This window comes from Calidris pugnax, unplaced genomic scaffold (assembly GCF_001431845.1).
Source record: "Calidris pugnax isolate Ruff unplaced genomic scaffold, ASM143184v1 scaffold44, whole genome shotgun sequence".
Classification (NCBI taxonomy): domain Eukaryota; kingdom Metazoa; phylum Chordata; class Aves; order Charadriiformes; family Scolopacidae; genus Calidris; species Calidris pugnax.
Window position 1 is genome coordinate 43,168,719 of NW_015094506.1, and position 12,481 is coordinate 43,181,199.

At 45.0% G+C, this 12,481-nt stretch overlaps 1 protein-coding gene across 2 annotated transcripts in view; it reads right to left on the minus strand.

The window, feature by feature from the left end:
* Positions 1-5,996: 5,996 nt before the first annotated feature.
* The window catches only part of SLC2A13 (solute carrier family 2 (facilitated glucose transporter), member 13), a 155,410-nt gene continuing 148,925 nt past the window's right edge, over positions 5,997-12,481 (minus strand). The window contains exons 8-11 of one of the 2 annotated variants that reach the window (XM_014963998.1): positions 11,490-11,611; positions 11,205-11,357; positions 9,947-10,075; positions 5,997-7,304 (exon numbers count right to left, since the gene is read on the minus strand). In XM_014963998.1, the coding sequence (XP_014819484.1) occupies positions 7,285-7,304; positions 9,947-10,075; positions 11,205-11,357; positions 11,490-11,611 (424 nt within the window). In that variant the 3' untranslated portion in view covers positions 5,997-7,284. Of the gene's footprint in view, positions 7,305-8,080; positions 10,076-11,204; positions 11,358-11,489; positions 11,612-12,481 lie in introns of those variants that run through there. The other variant, XM_014963997.1, reaches the window with a different exon arrangement.

A 12,481-nucleotide genomic window follows, 5' to 3' on the forward strand; every position in this document is an offset into this window, starting at 1 on the left:
AGCTTATAAAATCCAATTACCTTACAATCTTCACCTGTAATTGCAAAGCAATCAGAAGACAGAAAATGATCTTTGTAGTGGTATGTGTGCCGGCAACGATGGCAAATAAGGCAGCATGCTGGTTTTAGCAACTAGAGCAGTATTTTAAAGCATTTACATTGCTTATTGGTGCATTGGAAGAGAATCGAGCTTCCTCCTTATCTCAGTGCCGGTCTCCCTCTCTGCGGAGGTGCTTGCTTTCACCTGCTTCGTTTTTGGTGACTTTGGGGAAGAGCTAAGTTTGGTTTAATAGGAATCTCCTCTCTCTCGGTGGTAGCCTCAAATCACAGGTACTTCAGCTGACACTCCAGCAGCCGACACTATTTCAGTCACTGGTATTTGTGCCCTCGTCCCGCTGTACCCATCCAGGCACCACCAGCTTTCCCTGAGGTGACGGCGTGGGCAGACGCTCCTTGTTCATCCACGTCAGTCTCCTGGAAGTGGGGTAAGTCTCAGGGAAGGCCACAGAAATGTAAATGTTTTCAGCTGTGTTTGGTGAGAATCAGTTCTCAGTTGAGTTTTGCTGGGGCAAAGGACAGAAGGGTACGTGGAATTAACCAAAAACCGGGAGCACTGGTTTAGCATTAGCACTCGAATGCTTCTAAATATAGATGGAAAGAAAGAAAATGTTACCCTAAGCTTCACTCAGAAGCAGTTTTAATATGTGCCTGGTAACCTTTTTTTTCCCTATAAAATCAGCTCTAATTACAGCAACCTGCAAGGTAAGGATTCAGTCAAAGTTTTCTGGGCAAGCACCAGCAGAAGTTTTATTTCATTAACAGGGTAGTTCGTTGCTGGATGTAATTATGCCAAGAGCCTCCACAAGCTTTGTAGAAATCCTCATTTCATTTTCATGCAGGATTGTCGTTGTGGGAAATGAGAAGCTTAAATCTTCATACAAGTGATTATTTCTTAGGTAGAAACTGTGAATTGGCTATTTAAGGGTTTTAGCAGAGAGCAGATTCCAGATGGATGAATTTTTCTGGAAAAAATATTTAACTCTCTGCATCCAACGCCTCATCTGTCCCCAGAAAAGCGAATGACCTACCTGCAACCCTTCTTCAGCCCCTTCTCACTGACGTATTCTAGTGGGTTAGAGGTGGCAGCCCCAGTTACCCAAATCAGAGGTGACTTCTCTGGGGCTGGTGACACTGAACTCCAACAAGGTCTCATCCCTCCATGGGCCAGGCATGGAGTGCTCTCCCTCTCACCCAGCCACACTGCTGGAAATTCACACCCCACACCTCGGCAGTGCTCGCTCTGGGCGCTGCAGCTCTTTGGGCATGAAACCCAGGGGAGATGAGCCCGCAGGGAGCTCCTGTGAGGCACGGGGGCAGCTGCAGAGGATGGGGAGACACCAGCTCCGTGTGAGGTGACGGGGAATCCCAGGCTGAAAGACGGCAGGGTGGAGAGTCGGTGAAGATACGGCAGGAGGCTGCAAGGGGGACCTTGTCTCATTTAGTAGAGCTGCAATAAAACATTTCCAACTCGACTGCTTTCGTGCACGCCTGAAGAGAGAGGGCTGTGATTTATGGCCGCTGTGTCACACTCAGCACACCAGGGCTGGCTGAGCCAAAGGACCCAGAACTGTGGCCAGTCATAGGACAAGCCAATACATCAGGTTGCAGATGATCTACTCTGTTCCCCCAGCTGGAGTAATTCTCAGGAAACAGGAGGTCTGCAAGATTGCCTCTCTGCGAAAGCTGCACTCCCTGCAAATGGATGAATTTTTGGAGAACCCCCCAGACCAGCTGAAGTCCAATCCCTGCTTGGAGCATGGCCAGCTGGAGCAGGATGCTCTGGGCCATGGCCACTGTCACCACACACCTGGGCTGGGGATGGGGGCATAAACTGTGCCAGGCAGGTCTGCCCTGACCTCCTTGGAGCACGTCTCCTGCATCTCCAGCCTCCACTCCCCTCCTCCCCTGCACTGAAGAGCAGCAGTGGCCACCCCAACGCCATTCATTTTGGGTCAAGCAAATGTGTTGGAAGTGAAACTGCAGCTGCTGAGGGGCCCGAGTACATTTGTGCAGGGAGTTCTGTGTGGGCAGGGGCAGTCAGAGGGACGTCAGCTCAGGGGATGACCACCAGCAGGTCTCCTCAGCCAGCCCAGCACAACTCAGCAGGGGACCACCGAGATCAGAGATCTCAGTTTTCTTAAGCTTACCTTTAACTTCCCCTCCTACTTCCTACAAACCGTAGCAGCCTTGAAAGCAAGCTCTCTGTGCTGCACACAAAGCAGAGGCTGTGCAGCACTGCATGGATGACTCCGTTCAGACATAGCACCACCCAGCCTTGCTGCCTGGGGGAGTCTTATCCCAAAAATGCTCACAGAGATTTGGGAGCAAGTCCTGCTGCTGCCTGCAGTTCAGTTCTGCAGAGGGCAGAATCCGTTCGGCAGAAATCAATCCATCAGCAGTTGTTTTGTGATAGTAGCTGGAGCAGAGGGAAATGGGAAAAAGCAAAAAAATTGAGTGCTTGACAGCAGAGCCACCCGCTTTTCATTATCCCACAAAGCTGCCATGTGGTTTTGGTGACAAGTAATCTGAACTGCAGCCACTCATCACCTTTATAAGCGCTATCAGCCAGAAACCTAAAAACACAGCCTGTCAGCGCGCAATGGTTACCTTCCCCTCTCCCCTCCCGGGGACGAGCGCTGCCACAGACCCAGCTCTGCCGAGCGGTCCCCTGCTGCTGGCATCTCCCATCAGCTGCACTGCCCCCGGCCGTGACCTCCCTGCCTCCTGCTCCAAAAGGCCACAGCTCTGCCGGAGGCAACTCTGGATCTCACAAGGAGTCGATCGTGGCGCCTGCGGCAGGTGGAAGGAATGGGGCCAATTTCCACTCGGTCTCGTGGGGGCGATTCCTCTGCCGCACTGGGGAGCACAGCCAGGGCAGCCCCCAGCACCGCACGGCCACCTCCACCTGCTCTCTGTTAATCATCAAACCCCTGTAAGCAATTTTCTTAATAACACACACAGCATTAGGACATTTCCCCTTAGAAAACAGCAATTTCTGCCCTTTCCCCAGTCGCTAATCAAGTCTGAAGGTACAAATTGCTGTCACAAAACTGGTCCGTGTTTGGGCAGGGGACACTGAAAACTCACCGGGGGGGACACTGGGACAGTCGGCAGCTCTGCGTAGCTGCATTCAGCTCTTCAAACAAATCCTCCAGGAAGGGACACTTGCCTGGTGTGCCATCATCACAGAAACACTCTCTGGTTTGAAACATAACATGTTAAGATCATATTCAAAGTTATTCTTACCCTTCCCTTCTTTCAGGCAGGCCCATGGGCTATTTTAGGTCATTTTGCTGAGCAATGCAGTTTTGCTGCTCTGAAAGGCGACCTCGATACCCGAAACAAAAAAAAAGCTTGAGAAAGATTCTGTAATTAAGTATCTCACCTTTTATTTTGTTCATTTACACTTCTGGCACTGACAATTCTTTGAAGATATTTATTTTTTATGTAAAGACCAAACTTCATTAAAGCAATCAGAACAGAAGTCAATTAAATAATTTTACATCACTTAAGTTTCAGAAAATGTACAACACTTTCATACATTATAGGCTTGACTGGTTGCAAAAGGAAATGGCACATGTTCGACATGGTTAAGAAATAACTTGGACAACCCAACAATTAGTTTTGCCAAAACCTGTTTCGTACTGAATACCGTAACAGGCGCCCAGGGATTACAGGATGCCCGACGGCACCACGTGCATGTTGTTATTCACCACGGATGTGTTACTACCAATTTGGTCTCCAATAACGTCTCAAATATTCTACACAGAATTTGTCACAGAAAGATCCGGTTAAGGGTTTTGTAGGGGTGTGAGATTCACGATGGAAAGCCAGAGATGTGACTCGTGCCACTTCCCAGCGATGCCCTGGACCAGCAGGACACGGAGCACATGGAGAATTTCAAGCACATGAATAATCCTATCGATTTCACGGGGACTACTCCAACGCTGGCAGCCGAACAGATGGCTGGCGCGCACCAGGCAGGGCCCGCGCCGTAACGCAGCATCCCAGCACCACCAAACCATCTCGCCTCACACCTGCTGAGGATCCAGGAAGTCTCTCCTGCAGAGGTCACGATGATGGTCGTACATTCAAGTCCTCTCCAAAGTCTATGTCATGTTTAAGGCAGCAAGAGAAATTTGCCTTTATTTTAGGACTTCAGAAACGGATGTTTCCTTTAGAAATAGGTGGACAATATTCATAATTAATCAGCGCTCCCCTTATTTATATAAATGCGATGAAAGGCCAAACCAAATTTTGACAAACTGTATCTCAACAGAATCAAGGAGTGTAACTGAACCGGAGCTGGAGCTTCATAATTACACGTGCCAGATCACTCACATGTAACATACCGTCTAGGGAGAATGTGAAAAAAGTGGGGATTCAGATGAAATCTGGACTCTTGAGGCCTGATGCTGGTCAAACTTCCCCTGGCGTGAGTGAGCTCTACTGAAGCTGAGGAGTGAGCACCTCCGAGGAGAGGTGTGAGTAAGATTAAAAACATGCCGCTGGTTCACACTAACAGGTCATTGTGGCTAAAGTATATTCTCATATACAGAACTCTGGAACACCATTAACATCCATTTACAAAACACTACAGTGATGGTTATTGGCACATAAAAAACTCCTTCTCTATATGAAAACATACACAAAATAGATAAGAACTGCCATTTTTTTTCCCAGACTTTTAAAATCTATATATATAGTTGCCTTTAAGGAGTTTTAACCCCCAGTATCACAAACAACAATATTTCTTTAACAATGTTCACCTAGATTTTACTGTGCTGACATTTGTAACACTGCCACAACCTAGACCACTTTGTGGATTATGCTGAACTGTACTGTACACAAGGCGATGAAGATCGATAGAAAACCACTAAGATTTCTGCACAAAAATGTGACTTGTTAAAATCCAGAGAACGATTGAGTCACTTTATAGGCAGCAGCTACATGTAAGCTGTAAATGTTACCCGCAATAAAAACACATTTTGCCATAAAGCACATACTGTGGCATTATCTGCTTCTGGCCTGGTACACAAAGCTCGGTTTTCTTCCCAATGCAGAGGAATGGGTTTGGTTTGCCTGACTCTCTCAGAAAAAAAGTGCACAAATATCTTACTCTTTAAAGTGCTTTGCAGAACTGTCTTTTCTGCCTTGATTTCTACCCCGAGATCTCTCTGTGCTGTGAAGACTCTGCCTCCTTCTCGTGTAGTGGTGTTCAGCTAACAAAGCCTCTTATGCAAGTACGAGCGAAATTTCAAGACCCTGTTAGAAGAGCATTGATGTTGAGAAGTAGAAAACTGGGTACAAAGCTGGGAAGTACAGGGTCTATCTTTAAATAGCCCATTGTGTGTCTGTGGGGCTGCCCCCAACACCCTCACTGCCCAAGGAAAGAGTCTTCCTCAGGGCCTGGAGCAGCCCCTGAAAGTTAAACTTTTCCCCCAGGCTCAATCTGAGTGACTAAGAAGGGCAAGACAGATTTCACCAAGGAAAAAAAGTACTTTGCAAACTCAGTTGCCATGTTCTCACCTCCACGTGGGCACAGGAGATGAGCACTCGTGTGCTTCCTCCCCCTTAGTCTGCCAGCCCCCCTTCCTGTCCATGGGACCAAGCACAGTCCCTTGGTCCCACCATATTTCTCCCATGTGGGAGAGAAATCAGAGACTGCTCCTCTTGGCTACGACACCGCCTCTGCTGAGACATGACTTCGTGGGGCTTTTGATGCATCATTTCTTTCTTCTCCCCTCCCAACCCTAACTCCCACACCACGGAAACGCTGCATTTGCCAACTCATGCAAAATCGAGTCGGTGTTGGAACAATGACCCCTGGGATGCATCTTCTCTTGTCCCAAAATTCCTGACAGGTCTGTCCCTGCAGCTCACAGGGCGGCAACGTCCATGAGAGTGGTTTATCTGAGGTGCATCTTCGTGGGGCTTTTGATGCATCATTTCTTTCTTCTCCCCTCCCAACCCTAACTCCCACACCACGGAAACGCTGCATTTGCCAACTCATGCAAAATCGAGTCGGTGTTGGAACAATGACCCCTGGGATGCATCTTCTCTTGTCCCAAAATTCCTGACAGGTCTGTCCCTGCAGCTCACAGGGCGGCAACGTCCCTGAGAGTGGTTTATCTGAGGTGCACACGCAGCAATGCGGTGCCAGCCCTCAAACCAGCCCGGGGGCCTCGCTTTGCTTCTACGTCTATTTTCAAACCAGGTTTGCTTCTCTCCTTCAAAACTGATCTTGACCAACAAAGCGACAAGGGGAAGAAACAAGTGGCAAATTATCTCAACTCCCCCAACACGTTAGATTTGCAACTACTACCTGTGAATTAAATTTAAAAAGATTAAAAATGCATCAGGACTTGTTTCAGTTATACTTGCTCTTAGACCAAAACGTGCAGAGTCAGTGGATTGATCCAAATTAAAATATCTCAAATTGCTGTGCGTAATTTGTGCCCTGCTCTACCAGCAGCATTACTCTAGCGTTCCCGATGCACAGAATACCTGAATTAAGTGTGCAGTCCCTGTGAAGAAACCATTTCACATCTTCTGCAGAAAGCTTTCCATAAAACGATATTGTGCTTAGACATACTATTTATGCTACTTTATAAATTAAAATCCTGTCATAAGAAATTATTCAGCTACACTGTATTTTTAATCTTTTATCTGGAATGTTACTAGGTCTACCCTTAGCAAAAAATATCTTCAAACTTAAAATATGCACAAATATAAAAAATCTTTGCAAAATAGAAACATTTATTTAATTTTCTTCATACATTATAAACGTTCAAAGATTCTAAAAATAAAACCCTAATTGTGTAAGATTAATTTCAAGTATTTGATCTCACTTTTATTCCCCATGATTGAACCTTAGTACTAGGTTCAGTGTTTCTAAAGTACGGAATGTGATCCTGATGTAAAGCAACCCTAAAAGGAAGACTTAAACCCAACTCTCTGTGGGTGGGGACGGGGGAGTGACAACGAAGAAGCTGATATATTTTTGCACCCTCCCAGCCAGTAGCAACGATGGGTAAAAATGCCCGTGTTTCAATCGTTTTGCCTCAAGAAAAAGGGTGCGGGACGCAAACCTTCAGAAAAGTGCTTTCAGTAGGACCGAAGGTGTTGCGTGAGCAAAGGAGCCCAGTGCGACACGCAGCTGAGCGCCGCTTTGGAGGAGGTCGGTGAAAGAAGGCTGGCAGAGAGAGATGGTCTTCTGCTGCTGCTAAAAAGCCCCAGCGCTGCCTGCAAAACAAAAGAGGCTGATCTGGTGACAGCCATCGTTCCAGCGACCCCGCTTTGGTTATGCCCAATGAACGCAGAGGTTTCCTCCACCTGTGGACACACGTGCAATGAAGTGCAAGGTCATCACCATCGTTGCGCCGGGGCAGGGACACCCTCCCTGGCTCACACCCGGCTCCAGCAAAACGTGCCGAGCCAGGGGACGTTCAGAGGTGCATCCGTGAGGGTGGGCTCATTCTTTTGGGGGGCTCAGAACCACAAGTGCCTGTTCTCAAAAGCCAGTAAATGCCCACTTAAACCTGTCAGCCACGTACGCACGGGTTGGGCACTACACACCTATTCACACGCTCTTCTGGGGAACAACACTCTTCCAAAGAAGGGTCTTCAAACACACATTGTTTGGTTTCAGGAAGAAAGCAGTTTGCCCTTAGAATTATTTTGTTCTCTTCTGTGCCAAGTATCCCTTTTTCTCATTTCAGGTACTGCACCTTCGGTGAAGGTTTCTAAGAGGTGACAGCCTAAGGAGGCATCCCACGGCAGGTGCATTGGTAGATAGGTCTGGAGACCTGAGCATTTCCACCAGCTGGTGCTTTCAAGCATAAAAATATTGTGCCCTTAAAGGGGAGGCAAGACGGAAGGCGTGAGAATCCCCCCTCTCACAGCGCAAGGAGATATTCAAGGTCGGGCCGCTCTTCTCAATGATTTGTTTGAAATTCCCTCTGCCCGCTATGCTTTTCCCTTTTAGTCCCAGTCAAGTCACAAAAGGATGCTTTAAAATGTTTTCTTTCCAAAAATGTTTCTTTGATTAATGAAGTAAAAAAGAAAACAATGCAAAATATACCCAATCGCTGAAGTTCAATAATTGGAGATTAAGAATTCCCCCCCAGAAGATCAGCATAATGGCAGATAACATAATGGCAGGCTTCTTTACAACAAAACCCCATGTTATCAAATAAAAATAATTTAGTAACAAATGTCCAGTCTCAGTTTTGATACTAATCCTACATTCAAAATATTGTTCAACCCAAAAAGGCCCACAAAGCAAATCTATAAAACTTTAATCTTTACACAATGAAAAATAAATGTACTTTTACCAATTAAATGGGGGGCAGCCCACAGGCAGAGGAGGTTTTCCACATTCTTTCATGAAGCAAATGTTTCAAAGATAAGAATTTGAATTGTTGATGCTTTCAAACTCCTATCTCTGAAGACATAAAGCAGTGAGGACAGGGCAAGGAAAAAAATAACTTAATATTTTTATGTAGCTGCATAAAATTCAATTTGCCAAGGCAAGCAATCATAGCAGGTGAATAAAATAGCATTCATATTTTCATTACCAGGCTAAAGGCAGCCAAGTTGATTTTTGTGCCTGACATTTTCTTGACAGTTTTGCAATGCTTCGGTAAGGCAATTAATGAGATGTAGGCGTCTGCCCATTGCTAATATTTCTCTTTAGATCCAGAAAGACACTGGTTGACTAAGGGCATTTGAAGGAAAAACGTGCTGGGGTTCATGTGCTCTGCACATACGAAGACAAACTGAAGGCAACATGATTATTCAGAAGCAAAAGGCGCAGGAGGGATGACCACTGTGCATTTCGCAGCACAAGACCTCTCCCCTCCTTTTCTTTCCTTTAGCTAATGATATTTTGTATTCAAAAGTAGGCACAAACCCTAACATTCAAAAGCAAAAAAAGTAAACAAAAATATTTTTTCCCAGCTAACTGAAGCCTCTACACTGTAGCTAACAATATATACTGGTTCATTTGTACGTGTGGCCACATACTTAGTTCTGCTTTCCCATTGTTGGGTAGCTAATTTTGGCAGTTTTCTCACAAACACCAACTCTTGACTGTAGTGTGTGCTCGAGAGCAGCAGTTGGGTAGACAACCCACTGTAACACAGACGTACGCCACCCTAGCGACCCTCCACCCAGGTGACTATGGCTCTCTCACTCATCTCAAATAAATAAAAATGGAAATTCTCTTAGGGCAAATTTGGGAAAATGTTCCCTCTGATAGATATGGCGGATATTTCTATTTTCCTAATCGGTTAAACCTTTTAAATGGCTGCCGTTACAGCAGCTTATGCATTCGTCATTCGTTGTACTGCACAGCAGAGCTATTTCCTAGGCTGCTATGGGATGGGGATCTGACAGATGTTGGCTGCTTTCCGATTAGCTACTCTATTATTTCATTTTTTGTCAGTATTGAAGGTAAGGACAACCACTGACCATCTAGGATAGCCTTCTGTATCCATCTGGTACAGGACACCCTACTGTACACCCTGGGACGGTGCAGTGTCATGCACACCTGGTGAATTCACATAATCATGGAATTCAATCTTGTTTGGAAGCCATTGCTTTTAGTTATCAAGAAAACACTAGCATACCAATTTTCCTCCCCAGTGGAGCATTTTTGAATGTGAAGGCATTTTTAGCTAGACAGTAGAAAGGAGAACCAGACCAGAAGCAGGGCAGTGAGGTCATCAGAGAGCTGCTTTTCCCCCAGAAGGCTTTTAAATGATTAAATACATCAGCAGCTGAAAATTATTCCACATCAGAAGCATCATTGTCAGAAAGATGGTAATTACTTCCCTTCACCCGAATATACTCGATATACCTCCCTTCATCAGAATCTGACATACCACATGTACATAGCCTGTTTTCAAACAAAGATTCAATTTCCTCTAGTTTTTTCCCTTTAGTCTCGGGAAGGCAGCCGTAGATGAAAACCAGTCCCAAGGCAGCAAACCCGGCGTAGAGGAAGAAGGCTCCTGCAATGTAAAAAATAATATGCCCAGTCGGTTACAGAAGCTCTGGAGCAGAGGGAGGGCAGAAGCAGTGGCTGCAGATATCAAAGGAGGGCATATAAAAGCAGCGGTTGGAGCGGCATCGTTAAAATAACGAGCTGCGGGGCCGTGGGTGTAGGAGAAGGCCACTTTATTGCACCGCTCCACAAAGGAGTAAATTAACAAAAGCAATTTCATTTCATGTGGAAGATAATACACATCACTTTTGCACAAGTCATTGTGCTGTTAAAATAAACAGCGATGAAACGGTTGCATATCCAATAAAGAAAAGCAAACACGAAAGGCAAGAACTTTCTTAGTTTATCTTAACAGCGAAGGACACGCTAAGACAATCCCTCAGAATAAGAAACTTTGGCAAAAAAGAAACAGGATTAAAATTATGCTTATGACTCTTACACCTAGTTATTATTTAGAAGTTCTCTGCAGAGACAATTAGCAGCGATTAAGAACCACCACCTTACCTAGGGGGGCAGAGGTCCTTACCAAAGGACCAACAAACATTTACCTGCCATGTGTTTCTAGACTGATGACTCAAAGGAATGACAAGTGGAGCTGAAAGGCTCTGCACTAGTAACGATGTGAAGGTCACATCAGCTCCCGAGCAGCTTAATGCAATTTAAATTACTGGTACTGGAGTGGCTGAGCAGTAATCTGACAAACTCTCCGCAGGCTCCAGCAGACAGAACTTAATCAACAGCTGGGAGTGGGGCAGTAGCATCTGACACAGCTATTTCTGCAAGGACCATCTGATATTGGCCTCAGATGCCATCATAAACTGAAAAATTGCAGATGCCATCTCCTTAAGTGGGAATCAGCATATTTCACTAAGTCAAAAGTGGGTTTTTTCCAGCTTCCCCGTTTTAATCAGCTGTCCTAGCTCTCAGTGAAGGACAGAAAGAAATGTTTCTTATGAAAGCTGGACCAAACAGATCCAGGCAGGTCCTGTCAGGCCTCTAGTCTTACTAAACCACGGTGGGTTGAGAACACTGCATTCACAGTTGACATTTCATGGCAAAACCAAGTGACCCAGAATCAGGAGAAAAGCTGTGCGCCGATGGCAGTGCTGCCCACGGGGATGCGTGCTGCTTCTTACCATAGTACGTCAGATATTCGGCCGTATGCAGAAATGTCAGTGACACCAGCACGTTGAAAACCCAGTTGACTCCAGAGGAACACGCGTTTCCTGTACTTCTAGCCCAAAGTGGGTAAATTTCAGAATTGACAGTCCAGGGCATAGGACCCATCCCTAAGAATAAGAAATAAAGATCAATCTCAGTCTAATGGCCGGACTGAAAATAAGTTTAATATGTAGCCTCACTATTCAACATTTTACCTTTACAATTTTTTAACTTATATGGATAAACAAACGTTTGCTTACCAGGTGCAAAGAAAACCAAGTATAAAATAAGGCCCAGAAGTGCTGTCCAAGAGTATGGAGTGGGGCAGAAATTGTATGCCCAGAACAAATCTTCCTTTTTGAATACTGTTTCGTTTGAACACCTGAAATACAACAATAAAACTTAGTATTAGAGAATTTTCAGGGAAATGGGTGACATCTCAATATAAACACGGTACATAATGTCTTATGAAAAGCTGACAAACGTAAAATTAAGGTGAAAAAGTTCCATCCCTGTTAATTTATCAAGGTCTTTGAGCCAGGTCCTACATTCAGAAATGTGCTTTTTCCCAAGCCTGGTCTTAGGAAGAGTATCCAGCAGAACAATCCTGAATTTAAACACTTGCCTTTTATCTACAGAACTTCTTCAAATGAATAGTCTTTACTACGCAAGTGGTCACACCAAAGCCAAGAAGACCATTCGGATGAATATCACACAGTGCAAAAAGGGCTGTGGCAGCAGGACTTTGAGCTACAGATGCTGCACGCAAGGATTGAAAGTCAAATGGAAGTTAATTCTTACCTCATTGATGACCTAACTATATGCTACATGCTTTGGGTGTGATCAGTAATGCCTATGGAGTGTGCCAAGGTCAAGTGGAGATATGAGGAAGAGGCATATACTTCTTTTTCTATGCAGTGAAATAATTTAGAAGAAGGTAGCATTTCTGCTTAGACAGTAAAAATAAGAATCAGACCAGAGGTAAACTGTGCCTGAGCTCCTGAAAGAAAAAGTGTCTTTATTCCAAGGACTATGTGGAAATTACATATTTCAAGGAACAGATATAAAATCAGGTATTCCCATCTGACTGCAAACCATATAATAAATTTTTAAGGAATACCAGCAACTTTATTTTTTGTTATATTTTTTTAAAAATTAGCATCTGTTTAAAGGGACAAGAATTCATAACTGTACCTAGAGAAACTTCTCAGCTGCAGCCACATCAATTGCTACAGTTGAAAAACCATGTACT